This window comes from Herpailurus yagouaroundi, unplaced genomic scaffold (assembly GCF_014898765.1).
Source record: "Herpailurus yagouaroundi ecotype Mexico unplaced genomic scaffold, PumYag 141, whole genome shotgun sequence".
In the NCBI taxonomy this organism is placed as follows: domain Eukaryota; kingdom Metazoa; phylum Chordata; class Mammalia; order Carnivora; family Felidae; genus Herpailurus; species Herpailurus yagouaroundi.
Genome location: NW_024412396.1, coordinates 14,977,087 through 15,001,186, shown reverse-complemented (window position 1 = coordinate 15,001,186; position 24,100 = coordinate 14,977,087). Strand labels below are relative to the sequence as shown.

Sequence of the window (24,100 nt, the reverse complement as noted above, 5' to 3'; positions counted from 1 at the left end):
AGGGCCTCATCTGTCATTCTAGCTTCCCCTCGAACCTGTGTAATCAGCAGATCCAAGAGCAGGCCTTTCACATCTTGACCCAGGTTCATCCAGCCCCTCATCAGGCTGTCTTATGGACACATCTTTCACAGCTGAGGGATCTCCAGCTGTACTTTTCATCTCTCCTCCCTCCATTTAGTATCTTATTAATCAGGATAACATGGAAGACTTATTCAAGTAACTTTCTAAAATCAAAGTGTACAGGATGATTCAAAAGGAAATTAACTTTCAAAAATGTATTACTAGACCAGGTTGTCTGCAGTTTCTTCATGTGAGAATCCACATGAAATTCCTGTTTGTATCACCTCCTTTTTGGCAGCCTTGAGGAGATGAAAGATGGTGTCACAACTACCCCTTTAACTATTGATGGTGGTGTGCAACAAAGGGGATAAAATGAATTAAAGTATAGAATGTGTGTTGTTAGCACAGACTGACCATTGTCAGTCCACTGACCATTGTAAAATTATGGAAGTAACTGAGGGATCCCATTAAAATTGGTTTTGACCACATGTTTGTATATAATCTAACTACTAATAGATTTATTAAAATGTTCCATTCTTTTTGAATCACGCTGCTATGGTCCTAACATTCTCCCCATCAATTTATTCACCTACTAGCGGGAAGAGAAAGCAGAGTAAGAGTTCTATCAAGAAGTAATTTGTGGGGCACCTGGGTGGCTCAGTTGGTTGAGTGTCCGACTTCGGCTCAGGTCATGATCTCGTGGTTCGTGAGTTCGAGCCTGCGTTCAGATCCTCTGTCCTCCTCTCTCTCTGCCCCTCCTCCACCTGTGCACTCACTCGCTCTCTCTCTCTCTAAAAAATAATTACTAAAAAAAACAGCAATTTGTGATACCCTGAAAATCATGTGACTCTTTGTAGGACCCCTATATTGTCTTTAATTGTCTTAAAGCAATTTACAGCAACCTCTTTCAGTCACTTCTCAACTATAATTTTAATTTTTCAAATGGCAAACCTATTTTAGCAACTTTTGACAAGGAACAGTAAATCCAATCTAGCATCAACCAAGGCCCATCCTGAATGGAGAATGTTTCTCTAAGTGTGTTTATTAAAGACTATCTAAGGTAGTAGCCAGGGTGTACTGAATTCAAGTTAGGTCAAAGCTAGTCAGAGAGGATCTCCGATGCAGTGTGATGACAGGAGGAATTAGAGAATGAGTGAACTGTGGGGAGCAAAGGAAATTTAATTTGGGCTGTCATGAGGTCGTAGGAAGATTCTAAGACTAGACTTTAAGGTATATATTCATGCTGTTCGCCCATTGCTACACTCTGTTAAGCCTTGCCTTATGGGTAGCAGCAGGCTTCCTGGCCAGTCTCCCTCACCACCCCTAGTCCTCACTAGCTAACAGATCTTGCTTCCCCCATGTTCCTTACCCCCTCCTTCTGGCATGTCTCTGTGTGGAATGTCTTCTTAAAGATGCCAGACCCTAATCACAAAGGCCTGTGAGATGGGCAAAGGTTCTGTTTATCAAGCTAGCAGCCAGCTGGCCAGTCACGAAGCAAAGCATCAAAGCCCATGCCAGGGAAGGTAAAAAGAGAGGCACATGCTTCTTTTGATCAAGACATTTTGCCTCTCTGCATATTAACTTCTTAAGTGCCATTGCCTTAAATTACTAATACTGTCCTTAGCTGTGGATATAATGTTTGGATTAGATGGTTAAGTTAGTCACAAATATGTAGTATTTTGATTGTTAACTATTTTGAGTCATATGATCTCATTTCCAATGACGTGGTAACTTTTGTTGAATTCTTAAAGGTTATGGAACATCATGACCACCAATGTTTTGGGATCACTTATTAGTGTTTCTTGTTAAGCTGCGGAGAGTCTATAAATAACATGTCCTGTCAGGGAAACTCCTTGATCTTCCAAAAGAGGGACTGGAAAACACATCTCTTCAGCTCTGCACTGACACCAAATTGCAGTGTTATGGAAATTGCCAGAGTTCTACTAAGAGACCTGATATCAATTCCCAATTCTGGTAATTACTCGTTAGCCATGTCTCTCTGGCAAGTTATACCTTTCCTCTGTCTCAGTTGTCTCATTTGAGAAGTGAAATGTTAACATCAGTCTTAAAATGTTTGCAGGGGAACTAAATCATTTTTTTTAACTATGAATATTGGATTTTGTATTGCTATCACAAATAAGGTCAATGCATGTAATACACATTAACATTTCAGGCTACTTAGCTCCAGTTTAAAGTACCATATTTTATAAGAAAAATTGGAACATACTTAGGAGAAAAGAATAAAACTCATCTGTAGATGGGGAAATAATGTATACTACTTACAAATAAATATTTCAAAGGAACTGTGTTTTTAAGCATGAGGAAGAAAAGGTTATTTCAATAACAGTTTTTAAATCATGATGAATTACATCAAGAATGGTGACAGTTGATTACCCTTGCAATTGAGCAAAAAATTGGAGTAAAATAGTTTAGGCTTATGCGTGAGGAATGTGGGTTAGGAACACAGGAAGTTTCCTGATTGATGACAGTTGGAACAAATTATAGAAGTAAGTTGGAAATTTTTAATAAGATAGATTTTTCATCAACATTAATATCCATTTACATAATTAAGGTATGATCCATCCTAAATATTTTACTTGGGCTAAGTGACATATTTTTCCCTCAAGTTTTTTTTTTTTAATTTTCATTATATTATGATAAAAACACTTAACGTGAGATCTACCCTCAACATATTTTTAAGTGCACAATACATTATTGTTCACTATGGGTATGATGTTGTAAAGCAGATCTCTAGAGCTTATTCATCTTGCTTAACTGAACTTGATTAGTGACTCCCCATTTCCCTGCCCCCAAGCCCTGGCAACCACCATTCCATTCTTTGATTCTACTAATTTGACTATTTTAGGTACCTCATATAAGTGGAATCATGAAGTAATTGTCTTTTCTGTGACTGGCTCACTTAACATAGTGTCCTCAACTTTCATCCATGTTGTCACATATCGCAGTTTCCTTCATTTTAAAGGCAAATGGTATTTCATTGTATAAATATGCCACATTTTCTTTATCTGTTCTGTCAATGGATATTTAGGTTGTTTCCATATCTTGGTTATTGTGAATAGTATGGCAATGAACATAAGAGTGCTAATATCTCTTTGAGGTCCTCATTTCAATTCTTTTGGATAAATACCTAGAAGTGGGATTGCTAGATCATATCGTAGTTCTATTGTTAATTTTGGAGGAACTCTGTACTGTTTTCCAGAGTGGCTACACCATTTAAAACCCCCCACCAACAGTGTATGAGGATTCCAATTTCTCCCCATCCTTGCCAACACGTACTTTTATTTTTTTGAAAATAATCACCCTGACAGATGTGAAGTGATATCTTGTGGTTTTGATCTACATTTCCCAGATAATTGACTGAGCATTTCTTTATATACCTATTGGCCATATGTATGTCTTCTTTGAAAGAATGTCTATGCAAGTCCTTTGCCCATTTTAAAATCAGGCTATTAGCTTTCTTGGTACTGAGTTATAAAAGTTCCTTATATAGTTTATATTTTATATATCAACCCCTTTATAGATACATGATTTGCAAATATTTTCTCCCATCCCGTAGGTTGCCTTTTTATTCTTTTGTTTCCTTTGCTGTTCAGAAGCTTTTTAGTTTGACATAATCCCACTTGTCTGTCCTTACTTTTGTTGCCTGTGCTTTTGGTGTCAAATCATTGCTAACATCAATGTCATGAAGCTTTACTCATATGTTTTCTTCTAGGAGTTGTATGGTTTCAGGTCCCATATTTAAGTCTTTAAATTTGTGTGTGGGGGGGGCATAATAGGTAGTTTCAATTTCATTCATTTGCATGTGGATTTCCAGTTTTACCAGCACCATTTGTCGAAGACTGCTCTTTCCCCATTGTGTATTCTTGACACTCTTGTTGAAGATTAGCTGGTCATATATGCTTGGATTTATTTCTGGTCTCTCTGGTCTGTCCCACTGGACTATATGTCTGTATGCCTGTGCCATAATGTTTTGTACTATACCTTTATGATATGCTTTGAAATTAGGAATTATAATGCCTCCAGCTTTGTTCTTCTTTCTTAGGATGGACTTGGGTATACTCAGTTGTAGAATTTTTTTCCTATTTCTATGAAAACTGCCATTGGAGTTTTATAGAGATTGCATTGAATCTTTAGATCACTTTCGGTATTGTGGAAATTTTAACAATATTAAGTATTCTAATCCATGAACATGAAATGTCTTCATTTGTGTTGCCTTTAATTTTTTTGACGTTTTATAGTTCTCAGTATTTAAGACTTTCACCTCCTTAGTTGAGTTTATTCCTAAGTATTTTATTCATTTTATCCCATTGAAATGGGAATGTTTTCCTAATTTCTTTTTAGATAGTTTGTTTGTAGTGTATAGAAACATGAGTGATTTCTGTATGTTGATTTTGTATCCTGCAACTTTACTGAATTTGTGTATTCTAATTTTCTTATGGAATCTTTAGGTTTTTCCCTATATATAAGTCCATGTTGTTTGTAACAGGGACAGGTTTACTTTTGATTTGGATGTTTTTTGTTTATTTTTCTTGCCTAATTTCTCTGATTAGGACTTCAGTACTATGTTGAATAGAAGTGATGAGAGCAGGCATCTTTGCCTTGTTACTAATCTTAGAGGAAAAGCTTTCAGTTTTTCAACAGTAAAGTGTGATATTAGCTGTGGGCTTTACATGTATGGAGTTTATTATGTTGAGGGATTTGCCTTATGTTCCTTACCTTCTGAGGGTGTTGATCATGAAAGCAGGTTGAATTTTGTCAAATGTGTTTTCTGCATCGATTGAGAAGATCATGTTATTTTTTTATCCTTTATTCTGTTAATGTGCTGTATCACATTAATTGATTTTGGTGTGTTGAAAAATCTTTGCATCCCAGAGATAAATCCCACTTTATCACAGTGTATGATCCTTTTAATGTGCTGTTGAATTCAATTTGCTAGTATTTTATTGAGGATTTTTAAATCTGTATTTATCGGGAATCTCGGCCTGTAGTTTTTTAATTTTTTTCCTTGTGGTATCTTTAGCTTTAATATAAGGGTTACGCTAGTATCACAAAATGAATTGGAAGTGTTCTTTACTTTTTGATTTTTTGAAAGAATTTGAGAAGCATTGGTATTAATTCTTTATAAGTTTGGTAGAAACAATGTGAAACCATCTGGTCCTGGGCTTTCCTTTGTCTTCAAGTTCTTGATTGCTGATTAAATCTCCATACTAGTTATAGGTCTGTTCATACTTTCTATTTCTTCATGATTTAGTCTTGGAAGGTTGTTTCTAGGAATATATCTACTACTTCTAGGTTGTCCAGTTTCTTGGCATATAATCATTCATAGTAGTCTTTTATCCTTTTTAGTTCTGTGATGTCCGTTATAAGGTCTCTTTTTTCATTTCTGATTTTATTTGATTCTTATTTATTTATTTTAATATGAAATTTACTGTCAAATTGGTTTCCATACAACACCCAGTACTCATCCCAACATGTGCCCTCCTCAATGTCCATCACCCACTTTCCCCTCCCTCCCACCCCCTATCAGCCCTCAGTTTATTCTCAGTCTTTAAGAGTCTCTTATGGTTTGCCTCCCTCCCTCTCTTTTTTTTTCCCCTTCCCCTCCCCCATGGTCTTCTGTCAAGTTTCTCAGATCCACATAAGAGTGAAAACATATGGTATCTGTCTTTCTCTGTATGATTTATTTCACTTAGCATACTCTCCAGTTCCATCCACGTTGCTACAAAAGGCTATATTTCATTCTTTCTCATTACCAAGTAGTATTCCATTGTATATATAAACCACAACTTCTTTTTTTTTTTCAACGTTTATGTATTTTTTTGGGGACAGAGAGAGACAGAGCATGAATGGGGGAGGGGCAGAAAGAGAGGGAGACACAGAATCGGAAACAGGCTCCAGGCTCTGAGCCATCAGCCCAGAGCCTGACGCGGGGCTCGAACTCACGGACCGCGAGATCGTGACCTGGCTGAAGTCGGACGCTCAACCGACTGCGCCACCCAGGCGCCCCTAAACCACAACTTCTTTATCCATTCATCAGTTGATGGACATTTAGGCTCTTTCCATAATTTGGCTATTGTTGAAAGTGCTGCTATAAACATTGGGGACAAGTGCCCCATGCATCAGCACTCCTGTATCCCTTGAGTAAATTCCTAGCAGTGCTATTGCTAGGTCATAGGGTAGACCTATTTTTAATTTTTTGAGGAACCTCCACACTGTTTTCCAGAGCGGCTGCACCAGTTTGCATTCCCACGAACAGTGCAAGAGAGGTCCTGTTTCTCCACATCCTCTCCAGCATCTATAGTCTCCTAATTTGTTCATTTTAGCCACTCTGACTGGCATGAGGTGATATCTCAGTGTGGTTTTGATTTGTATTTCCCTTATGAGGAGAGACAATGAGCATCTTTTCATGTGCCTGTTGGCCATCTGGATGTATTCTTTAGAGAAGTGTCTATGTATGTCTTCTGCCTATTTCTTCACTGGATTATTTGTTTTTCGGGTATGGAGTTTGGTGCGTTCTTTATAGATTTTGGATACTAGCCCTTTGTCTGATATGTCATTTGCAAATATCTTTTCCCATTCTGTCAGTTGCCTTTTAGTTTTGTTGATTGTTTCCTTTGCAGTGCAGAAGCTTTTTATCTTCATGAAGTCCCAATAGTTCATTTTTGCTTTTAATTCCCTTGCCTTTGGAGATGTGTCAAGTAAGAAATTGCTGCGGCTGAGGTCAGAGAGGTTTTTTTCCTGCTTTCTCCTCTAGGGTTTTGATGGTTTCCTGTCTCACATTCATGTCCTTCATCCATTTTGAGTTTATTTTTGTGAATGGTGTAAGAAAGTGGTCTAGTTTCATTCTTCTGCATGTTGCTGTCCAGTTCTCCCAGCACCATTTGTTAAAGAGACTGTCTTTTTTCCATTGGATGCTCTTTCCTTCTTTGTCAAAGATTAGTTGGCCATACTTTTGTGGGTCCAATTCTGGAGTCTCTATTCTATTCCATTGGTCTGTGTGTCTGTTTTTGTGCCAATACCATGCTGTCTTGATGATTACAGCTTTGTAGTAGAGGCTAAAGTCTGGGATTGTGATGTCTCCCGCTTTGTCTTCTTCTTCAACATTACTTTGGCTATTCAGGGTCTTTTGTGGTTCCATACAAATTTTAGGATTGCTTGTTCTAGCTTCGAAAAGAATGCTGGTACAATTTTGATTGGGATTGCATTGAATGTGTAGATTGCTTTGGGTAGTATTGACATTTTAACAATATTTATTCTTCCAATCCATGAGCATGGAATGTTTTTTTCATTTCTTTGTATCTTCTTCAATTTCCTTCATAAGCTTTCTATAGTTTTCAGCATACAGATCTTTTACATCTTTTGGTTAGGTTTATTCCTAGGTATTTTATGCTTCTTGGTGCAATTGTGAATGGGATCAGTTTCTTTCTTTGTCTTTCTGTTGCTTCATTATTAGTGTATAAGAATGTAACTGATTTCTATACATTGATTTCGTATCCTGTGACTTTGCTGAATTCATGTATCAGTTCTAGCAGACTTTTGGTGGAGTCTGTCAGGATTTCCATGTATAATATCATGTCATCTGAAAAAAGTGAAAGCTTGACTTCATCTTTGCCAGTTTTGATGCCTTTGATTTCCTTTTGTTGTCTGATTGCTGATGCTAGCACTTCCAACACTATGTTAAACAACAGTGGTGAGAGTGGACATCCCTGTTGTGCTCCTGATCTCAGGGGGAAAGCTCTCGGTTTTTCCCCTTTGAGGATGATATTAGCTGTGGGCTTTTCATAAATGGCTTTTATGATGTTTAAGTATGTTCCTTCTATCCCTAATTTCTCGAGTGTTTTTATTAAGAAAGGATGCTGAATTTTGTCAAATGCTTTTTCTGCATAGATTGACAGGATCATATGGTTCCTATCTTTTCTTTTATTAATGTGATCTATCACATTGATTGATTTCTGAACATTGAACCAGCCCTGCATCCCAGGAATGAATCCCACTTGATCCTGGTGAATAATTCTTTTTGTATGCTGTTGAATTCAATTTGCTAGTATCTTGTTGATAATTTTTGCATTCATATTCATCAGAGATATTGGCCTATAGTTCCCTTTTTTTGCTGGGTTTCTGTCTGGTTTGGGAATCAAAGTAACACTGGCTTCATAGAATGAGTCTGGAAGTTTTCCTTCCCTTTCTATTTTTTGGAATAGCTTGAGAAGGATAGGTATTATCTCTGCTTTAAATGTCTGGTAGAATTCCTCAGGGAAGCCATCTGGTCCTGGACTCTTATTTGTTGGGAGATTTTTGATAACTGACTCAATTTCTTTGCTGGTTATGGGTCTGTTCAAATTTTCTGTTAATTCCTGTTTGAGTTTTGGAAGTGTGTGGGTGCTTAGGAATTTGTCCATTTCTTCCAGGTTGTCCAGTTTGTTGGCATATAATTTTTCATAGTATTCCCTGATAATTGCTTGTATTTCTGAGAGATTGGTTGTAATAATTCCAGTTTCATTCATGATTTTATCAATTTGGATCCTCTCCCTTTTCTTTTTGAGAAGCCTGGCTAGAGGTTTATCAATTTTGTTTATTTTTCTCAAAAAACCAACTCTTGGTTTCATTGATCTGCTCTACAGGTTTTTTAGATTCTATATTGTTTATTTCTGTCCTGATCTTTATTATTTCTCTTCTTCTGGTGGGTTTCGGGTATCTTTGCTGTTCTGCTTCTATTTCCTTTAGGTGTGCTATTAGATTTTGTATTTGGGATTTTTCTTTTTTCTTGAGATAGGCCTGGATTGCAATGTATTTTCCTCTCAGGACTGCCTTTGCTGCATCCCAAAACATTTGGATTGTTATGTTTTCATTTTCATTTGTTTCCATGTATTGTTTAATTTCTTCTCTAATTGCCTGGTTGACCCATTCATTCTTTAGTAGAGTGTTCTTTAACTTCCATGCTTTTGGACGTTTTCCAGACTTTTTCCTGTGGTTGATTTCAAGTTTCATAGCATTGTGGTCTGAAAGTGTGCATGGTATGATCTCAATTCTTTTATACTTATGAAGGGCTGCTTTGTGACCCAGTATGTGATCTATCTTGGAGAATGTTCCATGTGCACTCGAGAAGAAAGTATATTCTGTTGCTTTGGGATGCAGAGTTCTAAATATATCTATCAAGTCCATCTGATCCAATGTATCATTCAGGGCCCTTGTTTCTTTATTGATTCTGTGTCTAGATGATCTATCCATTGTTGTAATTGGAGTATTAAAGTCCCCTGCAATTACCACATTCTTATCAATAAGGCTGCTTATGTCTGTGATTAATTGTTTTATATATTTTGGGGCTTCCGTATTCGGTGCGTAGACATTTGTAATTGTTAGCTCTTCTTGATGGATAGACCCTGTAATTATTATATAATGCCCTTCTTCATCTCTTGTTACAACCTTTAATTTAAAGTCTAGTTTGTCTGATATAAGTATGGCTACTCCAGCTTTCTTTGGACTTCCAGTAGCATGATAGATAGTTCTCCATCCCCTCACTTTCAATCTGAAGGTGTCCTCAGGTCTAAAATGAGTCTCTTGTAGACAGCAAATAGATGGGTCTTGTTTTTTTTTATCCATTCTGATACCCTGTGTCTTTTGGTTGGAGCATTTAGTCCATTTACATTCAGTATTATTATTGAAAGATACAGGTTTAGAGTCACTGTGATGTCTGTAGGTTTCATGCTTGTAGTGATGTCTCTGGTACTTTGTGGTCCTTGTAACATTTTACTCACAAAGTCCCCTTTAGCCTCTCGTAGGGATGATTTAGTGGTGATGAATTCCTTCAGTTTGTGTTTGTTTGGGAAAACCTTTATCTCTCCTTCTCTTCTGAATGACAGAGTTGCTGGATAAGGGATTCTGGGCTGCATATTTTTTCTGTTCATCACATTGAAGATTTCCTGCCATTCCTTTCTGGCCTGCCAAGTTTCAGTAGATGGGTCTGCTACTACCATCATGTGTCTATCTTTGTAAGTTGGGGCCTGTTTATCCCTAGGTGCTTTCAGAATTCTCTCTTTATCCTTGTATTTTTCCAGTTTCACTATGATATGTTGTGCAGAAGATCGATTCAAGTTACATCTGAAGGAGTTCTCTGTGCCTCTTGGATTTCAATGCCTGTTTCCTTCCCCAGATCAGCGAAGTTCTCAGCTATGATTTGTTCAAGTGCACCTTCAGCCCCTTTCTCTCTCTCTCCTTCTTCTGGAATTCCTATGATACGGATATTGTTCTGCATGATTGCTTCACCTAGTTCTCTAATTCTCCCCTCATACTCCTGGATTTTTTTATCTCTCTTTTCCTCAGCTTCCTCTTTTTCCATAATTTTAACTTCTAATTCACCTATTCTCTCCTCTGCCTCTTCAATACGTGCTATGGCCACCTCCATTTTATTTTGCACCTCATTTATAGTATTTTTTTAGTTCCTCATGACTATTTTTTAGTCCCTTGATGTCTGTAGCAATAGATTCTCTGCTATCCTCAATGCTTTTTTAAAGCCCAGCAATTAATTTTATGACTATTATTCTAAATTCTTGTTCTGTTATATTGCATAAATCAGTTTTGATCAATTCGTTAGCTGTCGCTGCTTCCTGGAGTTTCTTTTGAGGAGAATTCTTCCGTTTGGTCATTTTGGGTAGTTCCTGAGGTAGCTCCAAACTGCAGGGCACTTCCCCTGTGCTGTCCGGAGAAACTTGTGTTGGTGGGCGGGGCCACAGTCAGACCCGATGGCTGCCCCCAGGCCACCACTGGGGCCACAGTCAGACTGGTGTGTACCTTATCTTCCCCTCTCCCAGGAGCAGGACTCACTGTGGCGTGGTGTGGCCCCTGTCTGGGCTGCTCGCACACTGCCAGGCTTGTGGTACTGCTTCAATGGGATCTGGCCAAGGGCATATTAGATGGGGTAGATCAACAAGGTGCACAGGGGTGGGAGAGGCAAGCTTAGCTAGCTTTGCCATCAGTGGCCCCCTGCAGGAGGGGCCCTGCAGCACCAGGAGGGAGGCAGGCCCATCAGAGGGATGGACCCAGAGAAGCACAGCGTTGGGCATTTGCGTGGTGTAAGCAAGTTCGGTGATGGGAACTGGTTCCCTTTGGAATTTCAGCTAGGGGATGGGACAGAGAAATGGCACTTGCCAGCGCCTTTGTTCCCCCACCAAGCTCTGTCCTTCTGGGGCTCAACAACTCTCCCTCCAGGTGTCCTCTTGCCCTCCCTGCAATCTGTGAGCAGAGCTGTTGACTTTTAAAATTCCAGATGTTAAGTCCTGCTGGCTGTCAGAATTCATGCAGTCCATCCCCTCCTCTTTTGCAAGCCAGAATTTGGGGGCTCTGCCTTGCTGGGCAGGCTGCCCCTCCACCGCCTGGCTCCCTCCCGCCAGTCCGTGTAGCACTTACCGCCTCTCTGCCCTTCCTACCCTCTTCTGTGGGCCGCTTGGCTTGGCTTGGCTCCGGAGTGTCCATTCTGCTAGTCTTCTGGTGGTTTTCTGGGTTATTTAGGCAGATGTGGGTGGAATCTAAGCAATCAGCAGGACGAGGTGAGCCCAGTGTCCTTCTACGCTGCCATCTTCTCAAAACATCAATTCTTCTCATGTTAACTTTATTAGTCTTGCTGAGGGTTTGCCACTTTTATCTTTTCAAAAAATGAACTCAATTTCATTTTTTTTTCTTTTTTTTTCTAGTCTCTATTTATCCCTGCTCTAATCTTTATTATTACTTTCCTTCTGCTAATTTTGGACTGAATTTTTTCTTCTTTTTTGTAGCTCCTTGAGCTGTAAAATTAGGTTGTTTATTTGAGATCTTTTTTTAATGCTTATTTATTTTGAGGGAGAGAGAGAGACAGAGACAGAACATGAGTGGGTTAGGGACAGAGAGAGACAGACAGAATCTGAAGCAGCTCCAGGCTCTGAGCTGTCAGCACAGAGCCCAAAGCGGGGTTTGAACTCACAAACCATGATATTAGGACCCGAGCCAAAGTTGGAAGCTCAACTGACTGAGCCACCCAGCACCCCTAGATTTTCTCTTTTAATGTAGATGTTTATCACTATGGAGTTACCTCTGAGTATTCTTTTACTACATCCGTAAGTTTTGTCTTTTCCTTTTATCTATATTGTCTTTTCATTTATGTTTGTCTCAAGTTATTTTCTACTTTCTTTTTTGACCCATTGGTTGTCTGATAGTATGTTGTTTCCTCAGGGTGAAGCAGGCAGCTGCCATCTTTGTCTGCTCTGTGCCGAGAAAGGGGAGGACTATGAAACCTCCATTTCAGTTCTCCCCCAGGTAGCTAAACCTGTCAGAACTCCACAACTTGCCAGAAAGATGCCATTTTTGGGGGCCTCCCCAGAGAAGTTGGGATGTTGGACACAGAGATCAAGAAGTGACTAAGTTTTTAAGAGGCAGAGAAGCTAGGTACTTTCTCACAGGACTTTGACAGTGAAAGCCCAAGAGTAACCTCCTTCTCCCTACAGAATATTTCCCCTGCACTTTGTTCACATCCCCACTTTCTTATCACATTGTACTGTAATACTTGATAATTAATGCCCTCCCACCCCCTTTCTGGATCATTTACCTTCACACTCACCTCTAGCACCCAGTGTAGGACCAGGCATATATAGATATCCAGTAAATGTTTGCTGGATGAATAAACAAAAAATGAATGATGGATAGAAACAATATGATGTAATGGTTAAGAATATATGGTTGAGAATCAGAAGAACATGAGTTCAAATCCAGGCTCTACCTCTTGTAAGCAGTGTGATCTTGGACAACTGATTTAACTCTCTCAGTCTTGTGTCCTTATCTGTAAAATGGTGTTACATAGCTAATCCACAGGGTTCTTATGTTTTGTATATATTTTTTTAATATAAGATGGTATCTTGGGGGCACCTGTGTGGCTCAATCAGTTGAGTGTGTCCAACTCTTGCTCTTGTTTCAGGTCTTGATCTCAGGGTGATGAGTTCAAGCCCCATGTTGGGCTCTATGCTGGGCATGGAGCCTACCTAAAAAAAAAAAAAAAAAAAAAAAAGATGGTGTCTAGCAATAAGTAACTATTAATTAATAGTACCATTATTTCTCATGAAAGTTATGAAAAATAATACAAGTATTATATCACATGTTTCTATTTTTGCTATTAATTTAATTGTGATGTGTTATCATTATTGACAGAAATGTTTGAGTGATTCACTGATGGCCAGTACAGAATGACCTATTCAGATTATGTGACAGGTATCACTCATACCCAAAACCTCACAGTGGGCATTCTTGCTTTGGACTATGTTGGGGGTAGGAGAGGTGGAAAGAGTTAATAGCATTGCCTTTAGCTCTGCAACCTTAAATAAAGCCCTGTTTCCACCAAAGAAAGCTTTACAGTCCTCCCCAGCACATCCAGAGCTTCTCGGAGCATCTCTTACCCAACCCAAGGATACAGAGAGATGAACCATAAACTTCCAGTTGACCAGTGGTTCTCAGACTTTAGTGTCTGGCAGAGTAATTGGGAGGACTCGTTTAAACAGATTGCTGAGCTCCATCGCCATCAGTAGGCCTGGGATAGGACCCCAATTTTTATTTCTAAGAAGTTCCCATGTAGTATTGATGATAATGGTTCAAGCACCATACTTTGAGAACCATTGAGTTCATAGAAATGGTCACGAGTAACCTGAGTCCAGGGCAGGAATGTGTGTAGAAATCTTTCCACTAAGGTGAATTGCCTGATAACCCCTGTGAAGATTAGGGCTTTCTTTTTTCAGCCCCAGTGTTTTCAACCCTGACCTCCCTCTTCTTACTTTATAAATTTATTGGTAGAGGAAATAGTTTCATGAAGTTTTTCTAAGCTTTTATGAGCCTGACAAAATCTATAGACACTCTTTCCAGAAAAACCCATCTACACATACACAGAAGCATTCCTCATAATTTCAAGTGGTGCTGGGACACCTCTCCCACCAGCCTAGCCACTGACTCTAAAGAGTATCAGTAGAAAAAATATGCCCTAGGGGCATCTGGGTGGCTCAGTCACTTAGGCATCCAACTTCAGCTCAGGTCATGATCTTGCAGTTTGTGTGTTTGAGCCCCATGTGGGCCTCTGTGCTGACAGCTCAGAGCCTGGAGCCTGCTCTGGATTCTGTGTTTCCCTCTCATTCTGTCTGTCTGTCTGTCTGTCTCTCTCTCTCTCAAAAATAAACAAACATTTAAAAAAAAGAAAAAGGGTGCCTGTGTGGCTTAGCCGGTTAAGCATCCGGCTTTGGCTCAGGTCATGATCTCAACAGTTCATGAGTTCAAGGCCCATGTCGGGCTCTGTGCTGACAGCACAGAGCCTGGAGCCTGCTTTGAATTCTGTTTCCCTCTGTCTCAGCTCCTCCCCTGCTTACCCTCTGTCTCTGTCTCTCTCTCTGTCTCTCTCTCTCTCTCTCAAAAATGAATAAACATTAAAAATTTAAAAAAAGAAAAATTATGACCTAACACAAAGCCTTGGTTCATATGGATGTAACAAAAATTCCCTTCTTATAATTAATCTTTCAGTTACCTCATTTTTAAAACAGGAATAATAATAATAGTTCTTACATCAAAGTTTTTGTGAAGATTAACTGATATAATACATGAAAGGGCATAGTTTAAAAACCAAAAACACTGAATATTACCTTTTACTCTCTGTAGTCTTGCTACAATAATCCTCATTCTTCAGGCAAGTGGGTGCCTCTCCCTACTAAGAAAAGATCAGGAAGTATAAGAAAAAAGAGCCTAGGAGTAATGTTTCAAGACCTTACTCTATGCCCATCACATTCTTCCGCTAAGATCTGGTCACAGGCTGCCGTATCATGGTTCTCCCTGTGAGCCCCTGAGCAATGGGATCTAGCAAGCCCAGGCTTAGCTCTGTGACATGAGAGTCTCAATTTATTTGCCCTGAAATACTTTTCTTTACAAATGCCCAATGCCCTGTCATGTCCCCATGTTAGTGTCCCCATGTAAAGTTCTAGTAGAGGTTCGTTTCTAGGATAGAAGATGCTGAATCTTGAGAAGTAATGATTAAGGGCTAGGCCTAATTCTCACTGCTTCTACAAAAATAACTGAACAAGTACCTCGATAGGCCAATCGGCAGACATTTATTTAGTGCCTACTGTGTACACTGTGTAATAGGTGACCCAAAGAGAAGTAACACATGTCTCTAGGCGGTGCCAACTCACAAGCCAGCAGGGATGAGAGATACGTGCAAAAATAAGCCAGACGCAAAGTGAGCCTTAGCAAGGGCAATGATTGTGGTTCATACCGGAGTTCAAGAGTACAGAAGAGGGAGAAATCAGTTTTGACAGGGATCCATTAAAGTGTCTTGGGCAAGGTAGGAATCAAGCTGAACTCTAAGGTGGAGTGTGACCACGTTAGGTGACTGTAATGGAGAAGGACATTATAGGCTGTGTAAGTCATTTGAATAAGAGAGTTAGAAAAGTGCTCAGCTTAACTTTGCACGATTATGATTTACCCAGGGTGACTATAGTATGGGAGTGGGGTGGAGGTGCAGAACTTGAGGCTGGAGAGAGAAGTTGGAAGCATATGGTAGGAAAGAAACCAAAGGCCAAGTGAGGAGCTTTGGCTTTACTCTCCGTTCAGTGGGGAAGGATTGAGGACCTTTGGGACCAGGAGCAGATCTGCTTTTCCAAATAAGAGAGCCTGGTGCCACTGTGAAGAATAGATGATACAGAGCAAAAAGAAAATAAGACCTGGTAAGGTAACAGGAACCTAAGCCACAGCAGTGGGAGTGGCCAGCAGGGGATGCAGGGGAGAGGTATGTTGAGAGGCTGCATTTTGAGAAGGGTCGATGACATGTAGCAAAAAAAAAAAAAAAAAAAAAAAAAAGCAGAGGCAAGAGGCAAGCTGAGAGGGCTCTCCTTGGCACGCCCAGTCCCAGGTGAGGTTGCTGCATAAAGCAGACCATGGGCTCCAAGGACGAAACTGGCCAAGGGCCCAGAGACCAGGTGGTGAGGAATACCTCTTGGCTGTCCCAAGAAGTCTTCTCCTTCCTTGAATGCCCAGAAGGGTAGCAACTGACCATCTGCTTTGCCTGCGTGGAATATCAAAATCACTGATTCCTGGACATGAGTCCTCAGCTTGGCAGCTTCAGAAGTCCTGGGGATCTTTTAAAATCATTTTCAGGCCCTTTCCCATGTGATTTTGATCCGGGAACCTGACCTGGGGCCCAGGCATCCACGTTTTGCAATGCTCTCAGGTGATTCTGTTGCACATCTGTTGTGGGAAACCACTGTGGGACCTTACAACTAGTCTGGAAAGTGTATAGCAACCCTGGGCTCAACACGTACTTGTGCTAATGAACACTGTGATAGGCTGAAGACTTTCGGTTTTGGCCTCCAGCAGTGACTTTTAGCACAGTGACCTTCATCAAGTGCCGAACACCACCCCCGACCTCTAGTCCTCGGTGAACACATCAGGAGATGGGAGAGGCCGCATGCTTGACAGGGTCCCCCAAACGTCCCAAAAGGGCAGTGTACGTACAAGCCATCATTTCCACCCTTGTCCTCAATTCAAAAAGGAGAGCTGGGCTGTGTCGCAGGGATACCGTAAGAGAATCTTATTACAGGATGTTTTGAGACTCTACAGAACAGGCTACATAATAATACTGTCCATTTTCTGCCAGGCTTATCCAACATTCATAGCACTTTTATTGCTATTATTGTTTTTATTTTTCAGGAAAATAATACAGTACACAGGTAAGGCAGGTGTTAAACTTGTCCCTCTACACACTGGGCTCTGTGTGATTTGGTGACTCGTGCAAGGTCAGACAAACCAGAGCCAGGCCCGAACACCCCATCCTTCTGAGCCCCGGTTCTGCTTCTGGGCCATGATGGAGAAGGGTAACATAAAGGCATTTTTCTCTCCTTGTAAAAGAGAAAAAAATGGGGGGAGGGGGAATTATTTAAACACACCTCACTCATACTGCAATCACTGCATTGTTTTTCCTGTTGAAACACCCTGTTGGTTTTTAAATCCCTTTAAACCTACCCGGCACCTGTATGGCCCAGATCCAAGAATTATTACCGAACCCTTCACTTTTTATATTTAGCCACATAGGGGCTTCTGTGATGGTATCTGGCTCTTGGTTCGGTTGAAAATTTCAGAGCTTCCAAGAGTTTTCTTCTTCCAGAGAAGCTAGAAGCATGCAATGCTCAGACATGATTTTTTAAGTAAGTGGGGTATGTCTCTCCACTTATGTTCTCCTGGGTAAAACAGCATCATGGCACTAACCTGTACTGTTCCTGTGTGAAGATACTCCCGAAATACTGACCAAATGAGAGGGCAGGAGAAAGATTGGGGGGGGGGGTTCTTCATGAGCTCTGCATGGTTTGTGGGATGACCTCTCTTCAGGGCAAGAACTGAGGCTGAAAACATAATGAGAACTTCCCAGCAAATTCATTATAACAAAGCATAATGTGAGCTCACTGGGCACAAAAATAGGCTGAAGGAAAGTGACTCCCACATAAGACCTAATTAAATACTTTGATGTCAGAAAGCAGAGCAGGAGGGTAGAAAATCAAATCTGACCAAAGTAGAGGACCTAAATTCAAATAGGAGAAATTTCTCTCTCTCCATCTCCCTCTCCTCCCTCTCTCTCTCTCTCTCTCTCTCTGTCTCTTCTCTCTCCCCACCACCTTCTCTGTGCCTCTCTCTCTCCTTCTCTTCCTTTGCCACGAAGGAAGAATAACTCAGGAACAATAGGTTGTAAATTCTTCAGCCAATTAGTCCAGTGACTTACTACTGTTTATAATGCACAGAATGTCACAGGCTGTTTTGCAGCCTCCCCAAGTTGGTTTGTTAATAACAGGAAGCTAGCACTTCTCAGTACAGTGGATCAGCTACACGTGAAAATAAATGCAAAAAACCTGGAGGGGAATAGCAGCAGACCAAGAGTAGCCTTGATTTAATTTAACATTTGGGGGTCCACACACAAATGAGCATTTTAGTAGGCTTCATGGTGGAAGTTGCTGTCATTTGTAAAATATTCTGGCCAATTAGCTAATAGTGTGCTTGGATTTCTCCTGTTTTGATACAGTAATACTAAGTACATTGTGAAGCCCAATTATACAAATCATCCCCATATGCCATACCAGTCTTTCTTTATGAACTGTGTTTATAAATCCTGTGTGAGGAAATGTGTACTTCAGCAATTTAGACCATGTGTAAAAACATAGCCAATGGGATTGTCAAGAAAACAAGTTCCAGCCTAGGAAATCCTAATGTGTTCCGCTGGAATAACAGGAGGGTGCCGGGGAGTGCAATGCTCTGCTTAAATACATATTGCTTTATAGTGTTGAGCCAATTTAGGGGCTTCCGCTTCCCTTTCTGTTATTTTATTCTTCTTTTCTTTTAGGATCCAACCTTGGAGTTTTTGAGAAAATTTGGGATTGGTCTTCTCTCGGGCACAATAGCCTCAGTCATTAACATCCCTTTTGATGTTGCCAAAAGTAGGATTCAAGGGCCTCAGCCAGTTCCTGGAGAGATCAAGTACAGAACCTGTTTTAAAACAATGGCAACAGTCTACCAGGAAGAAGGGTAACATTCTTATTTTAATAAATGTGCAGGGTTCACGTATTATTAAAGCTATATTGTGCTTCCATTTTGATGAGAGCCATTAAACCCTCCGAAATTGGGTGTGTGTTGGAAAAGCTCTAACGAATGACAAACTTTGTGAGATAACACAGTAAGGAAATGTTGGCAACGAGTTCTGACACCATCAAGAACCTCGGGCCACCATCCTACAGTCCGCTGTATGTTTGAGAATGCGAAGATGAACCTTTTGCTTGTCAGTTTGCACAATATGCTCTAATACACCCTGCTAATGTGTGGGCAGGAGAGTGATTGTCTTCTAACTGTAAATCTAATCAAAATGTCACCTCATTATATTCTCCTGGGGGAATTAAACACGAGAGTTCTGTGCAAAGGGTTTTCTTTCAAAAATGTGAAGTACAGGTTTTTTTCTGCTAGTGTTTTTGAGTCTTACATTTGTCTTCATACCTCTTCACCCAGATCTTATTCTCAAGTAAGCAAGTAATATTTTATTTCGATCGAAGCTATATCATATTTCCTTTTGTGCAGACTGAGTTTGTGGTCTTTTAAATTTGATTACAAAAGTCATTTTGTCCATGTACACAGCTGTCTTGAAAGTAAGACCTGTGTTCAGAGCAAAAGCCATCTCACTGATGAAAGTCATATTTCTGGTGGAGATGATCAGCAGAGCTTGGGCATCAAAGAATTGATTAACTCTTTCCCTTTGTCCAATTTGCTGCAGAAGACGCATAGCCAGATATTTTTGGTTTGCGATATGTGTAATTTCAAATAAATGTTCTTGTAGATGCTGCGTCAGCAGCTCCATAAAGCTGAGGTACAACCCCATTTTCTTTTCAGAGTTATGAATGTTGCTCTTTCCCTTCCTGTTGTAGGATTTTAGCTTTGTACAAAGGCCTGCTTCCCAAGATTATGAGGCTTGGACCAGGTAATGATGTTTTTATTACTTATATCCTCCCTTCTTTATTGTTCTGTTGTCGCTTTTTTTTTTGTGTCTATCGGCAACACATTAAGTTTATCACACTGCGAAAGATGGAAATCTTGAGGATATAAAGTTGTCTAGGAGTATTCAAGATATTAAAGGTATCCATTAGAAATGTTTTCTTTAAAAAAAAAAAATGTTTTCCACCTCTGTTTATAAGGTACTATTTAAGGCCTTGCTAGAGACTGATAGAAGCCAAAAAGCCCAGCTTAAGTCAATAGAAAAGGATCCACAGCCAGTTGAAGTTTGAGCACAGAGATGTACATACAGTGGCTTCTGGCTACAGGAAAGGATTCTCAGTGAGTGAGGGAGCAGCCCAATAAAACTTTCCTGGTGCCCCAGGTTCATTCTTGTTCCTGCCTCAGCTTCATTTCAAAAACAGAAAAGAGGGATAACTTGCCTCCACAAATGGCAAGAACCACTGGGCTTCGCAATCACCTGTGAGTTGTGAATACCGTCCAGGGAGCTGTGGTGCTGCGGCCTAGCACTCACCTTCTGGGCCTCTGTCAGCATGATGGTGGAGACTCCTGGCTCAGGGCCTCACCTCAGGATGCCAGCCCACAAAATAAAGCCGGCTGCCATTCCCACAGGGAGAGTCAGCTGCCTCTATGTAAATAGATGAGAAAATAACTGCTGCAGACCCAACTGCCTGGGCAAATAGTCTTGGGTTATAAGCAACCTTCTGTGTAAGGACAGAGGTATGCACCAGCCCACATATTTTTTTAACCAAGCCACACTCACCTGCTTAGGCATCCTAGTATTCTTTCCCAGAAGCTTCACCTGCTCCTCTCCTCTCTCCCTTTCCCATTCCTCCCTTTTAACACCAATGTCACACACAGGCATGTTGACCATCAAATCTCAGCCCAGTGAACCAGCATTTCTACCAATGTGAGGATAGAGAACAATGGTCTGTAAACTGAAGGCAATGAACAGCTCACACTTTCACATATTTAAAAAAAAAAATTTCTTTTAATGCTTATTTCTTTTTAAGGGAGAGACAGAGTGTGAGCTGGGGAAGGGGCAGAGAGAGAGGGAGACACAGACTCCAAAGCAGGCTCCAGGCTCCGAGCTGTCAGCACGGAGTCCGACACAGGGCTCGAACTCACCAACCGCGAGATCATGACCTGAGCCGTAGTCGGACGCTTAACCGACTGAGCCAGCCAGGCACCCCCACACTGACACGTATTTAGAAAACACTTCCACAATTCCCAATCCATCGATCCCAGCCTGTCTAGTCATATAAGCATGGATTTTGCTCCACATTTGAGATTCGGACTTGCCTCCTGTCAGTCATTGGCCCGTGTGTAAAAACAAAGCCAATTGTAAAGAATCTTGGTGATTCTGTGCAACTCTGTCTGCACGTATGTGGTGTTTTCCCTTCACCGCACAGTAAAAACCTGCTGGTAGACCTAGTATTAGAGAAAATCACAGGAATGACCCTAACCCAGCTTTCTCAGGAGGCGATGGGCCTAAAAGGAGTGGTGATCAGGGAGAGTTTAACCTAAAACAGTAATTGACTGGAACCTTAATCCCAAACTCTTAAATAATCTGACCCCAAGGTTTGTTAGAGGCTTGCAAATGTTTGGTTGGCTTTTCAAATGTTTTTGCATGAGGTGTCCTGAGTTGATATAGTGTTAAATATGATGAAATGGGTTGCTGTGAATGTACTATCCAGGCTAAACACAACTGTGAATGACTGGAAATCTCGTTCAAGGACCAGGCCCCCACTCACATCTAAGTCCTCCGAACATGCAAGCCCTAGCAACTTGAAAGGAAAGGTAGAAAGGTGTGACATTTGACTTAAGGACAAGATTTTTTCAGAAAGAGTGAAAAATGAAAGGTAAATCTGCAACTTTTATCCTTCGTAGTAGGGAAGCATCTCACCTTTTTTATAACAGCCTCAGCAGCTCTGTGTGGCTAACAACCAGTTACCTCCCATGAAAGGAGAATCGTGAAGCCTGTGGGTCAAACTCCAGACATCACTAGGCTGAAAACTAACCCAATTCTGCATGTTCTTGTCTTACACTGAGAACAGTTAAGAAGAGTAAACACAGCAATTACATAGGTATTAACAGCCCTGTGTTAGTGGGTCATCTTTGTTTGCCAGAGTACCAAGAGGGCTACAGCAGCTGAGAGGGGTATACTAATAGAGGATCTTCATGGGTTAAAAATGAAAATTACAGGCAGGTAATTATCTTTGGTATAAGGTTACACAAACATGTGTGGCCTGTAGATTAAAAAAACACACTCACACACAGATGGCAGTGTGTACAAAATAACTAAGATCAAAATCCAGTGCTGGTTGTTTTCGTCAAAAGTCCATCTTCTGTTCGTGCAGCCAAGTCTTCTTAAAGTTGTGCTCAGGGTATCTGTCCACATTTTTCGCACAGACATGAGAGGATAAATAGATTATATTCAAGAGCATGGGAGACGTGCCATTTACGGCATCAGAACACAAAATCATCCACATGCAAATGCCTCTCCTGACTTCTTGGTATTCTGCAACCTGGGTGCTTAGTTTTCTGTATCATATTCTTGTTGACATATTACATAGCAAGCCTCTTTGAAGCCAGTTATAGAACTCTTCTCTTTCAAGATGAATGGTGGTCTTATGGCACCCAAACCCCACTACCAAATTTTCAAGTGTGATACATTTATATGAGGCAGAGAAGAGGAAGAAAAACAAGAGGAGGAAGAAAGCTAGCTATATTTTGTAATGCACATATTTTAAAATATTCAGAAGCTATTTTTCACATTGCAATCCAGTCTGAAGGCTATAAGCGAAAGCTGGACTCATCTGTCAAGTACCCTCTTAGAGAGTTCCTTCTTGAGTGCAACTAGGACAATGTTAATTATGGACTGAAAAAGATAAATCCTTTGCCTACATATGAAAAATATGAAGGTTTGTTTGCAGGAAAGCCACATGCCCTTACATGACTAAATGTGTCTATATTTATTTACTTTTAAAAATTAAGAGTGCCTGAAAAAGAATCTGATGAGAAATGCTGAAAGTCACAGAAACTCATGGGGAAAAAATGTATTTGGAGACTCAAGATGGTCTTGATTTTGCTGTGAGAATTTTCCACAATAGTTTTACATCAGCATATTAGAGCCCAAAGATTGGTGAGTCTAAGCAGCCCCTGCTTGATAGGCTAATGGGACTTCACAGATCCAGAAACCCAGTGGGAAAAATGATGCTACTTTGCAGGATTTGAGATAAAAACCAGCTCTTTTCTTTTCTAGGTGGTGCAGTGATGCTGCTGGTTTATGAATACACCTATTCATGGCTTCAAGAGAACTGGTGATTACCTATGAAGTGTTGAAATAATGGATATTTGCTATACAGCACTGAGCTGATAATTGTAGAATTATAATTTACAATCTTATGTACAATTAAGGGGAAACAGTTTATTCATGAAGTCTAGATTCATGAAAATCTATTTCGATACTCCAAAAATTATCTCTAGACAATTTGAGACAGTAGTTTTGGCCACATCCATAAATCTGTGAGAAGAAAGATAATATGAAGTAATGAGGTGTGTTAATCGAGCATAGAAATCAGATATAGTTCATAAAAGCAATATAAATTTCATGACCTGTATTCCTCTCACACTGATTCACAATGAAAATTCATTGTATTCATAATTACTTTTTTCCCCAAGAGATCAAGAAATGCTTAAAGTCATAAAAAAAAATTAAGCCAAAATTTGAACAATTCTTTTAAGGAATTGTTCCATAAATAATAACTAAAAGGCACAAGGAAAAGATTTTTAAAGTACACTAAAATGGCATTTTAAAAATATTGAATTTTATGTTAAAATTTAAATCCATTGGTTTTCTTTAGAGTAATAATCTACTTTCCCAAAGCTACTGGCACTGTTTTTTTTTTAAATCATGCTATGTGAAGTCTTTTAGGACAAATAGAAAACATGAAATTATGTTGAACTACTTTCCTTCACATAATTCCCTTTGAAAACAATTTTTGTTGCTGAAATAGTTTCATGTTAAATAACAATTTGGAACCACTCCTTGGGCCCATTTGTGCCATGTTTGCATCCAAATATCTTTTTTCAGAACTCTTACCTATGCCATTCTTAAAAAGACTGTTTAAAGTACATTTCCAAATTATTAAAGTGACAGCTTCTGGTATGAAGTCATCTATCTGCAGTGTTAAAATGTGTATTATGAAGGGAAAAATGTTTCAAAATAGAAGTACGTTCTTGGCATTTCCAAAGATTCCTGTACTAACATGCACTCCAAAAAGTATCTCCTTGGCACCGACAGAACCAAACGGGATTTTTTATTTGCCTGCTGAAATGCTACCTCAGTAGCTGACGTCAACAAAAATATCTGCACGTTCTAGACGATACCTATTCTTAACTACTACTAAAGATTATTTCTACCATGAGGCTAGGTCACTGAAGCATTTTGAAAATAAAAAATAAAAGATAACATGGTAATTATTAC

At 40.0% G+C, this 24,100-nt stretch overlaps 1 protein-coding gene across 3 annotated transcripts in view; it reads left to right on the top strand.

Annotated features, from left to right (window-relative positions):
* Window positions 1-24,100, top strand: part of SLC25A21 (solute carrier family 25 member 21) — a 486,164-nt gene that overhangs the window by 460,171 nt on the left and 1,893 nt on the right. For all 3 annotated transcript variants that reach the window (XM_040476980.1, XM_040476978.1, XM_040476979.1), the window contains 3 exons: window positions 18,458-18,639; window positions 19,527-19,579; window positions 22,877-22,934. In XM_040476980.1, the coding sequence (XP_040332914.1) occupies window positions 18,458-18,639; window positions 19,527-19,579; window positions 22,877-22,934 (293 nt within the window). The remainder of the gene's footprint in view (window positions 1-18,457; window positions 18,640-19,526; window positions 19,580-22,876; window positions 22,935-24,100) is intronic.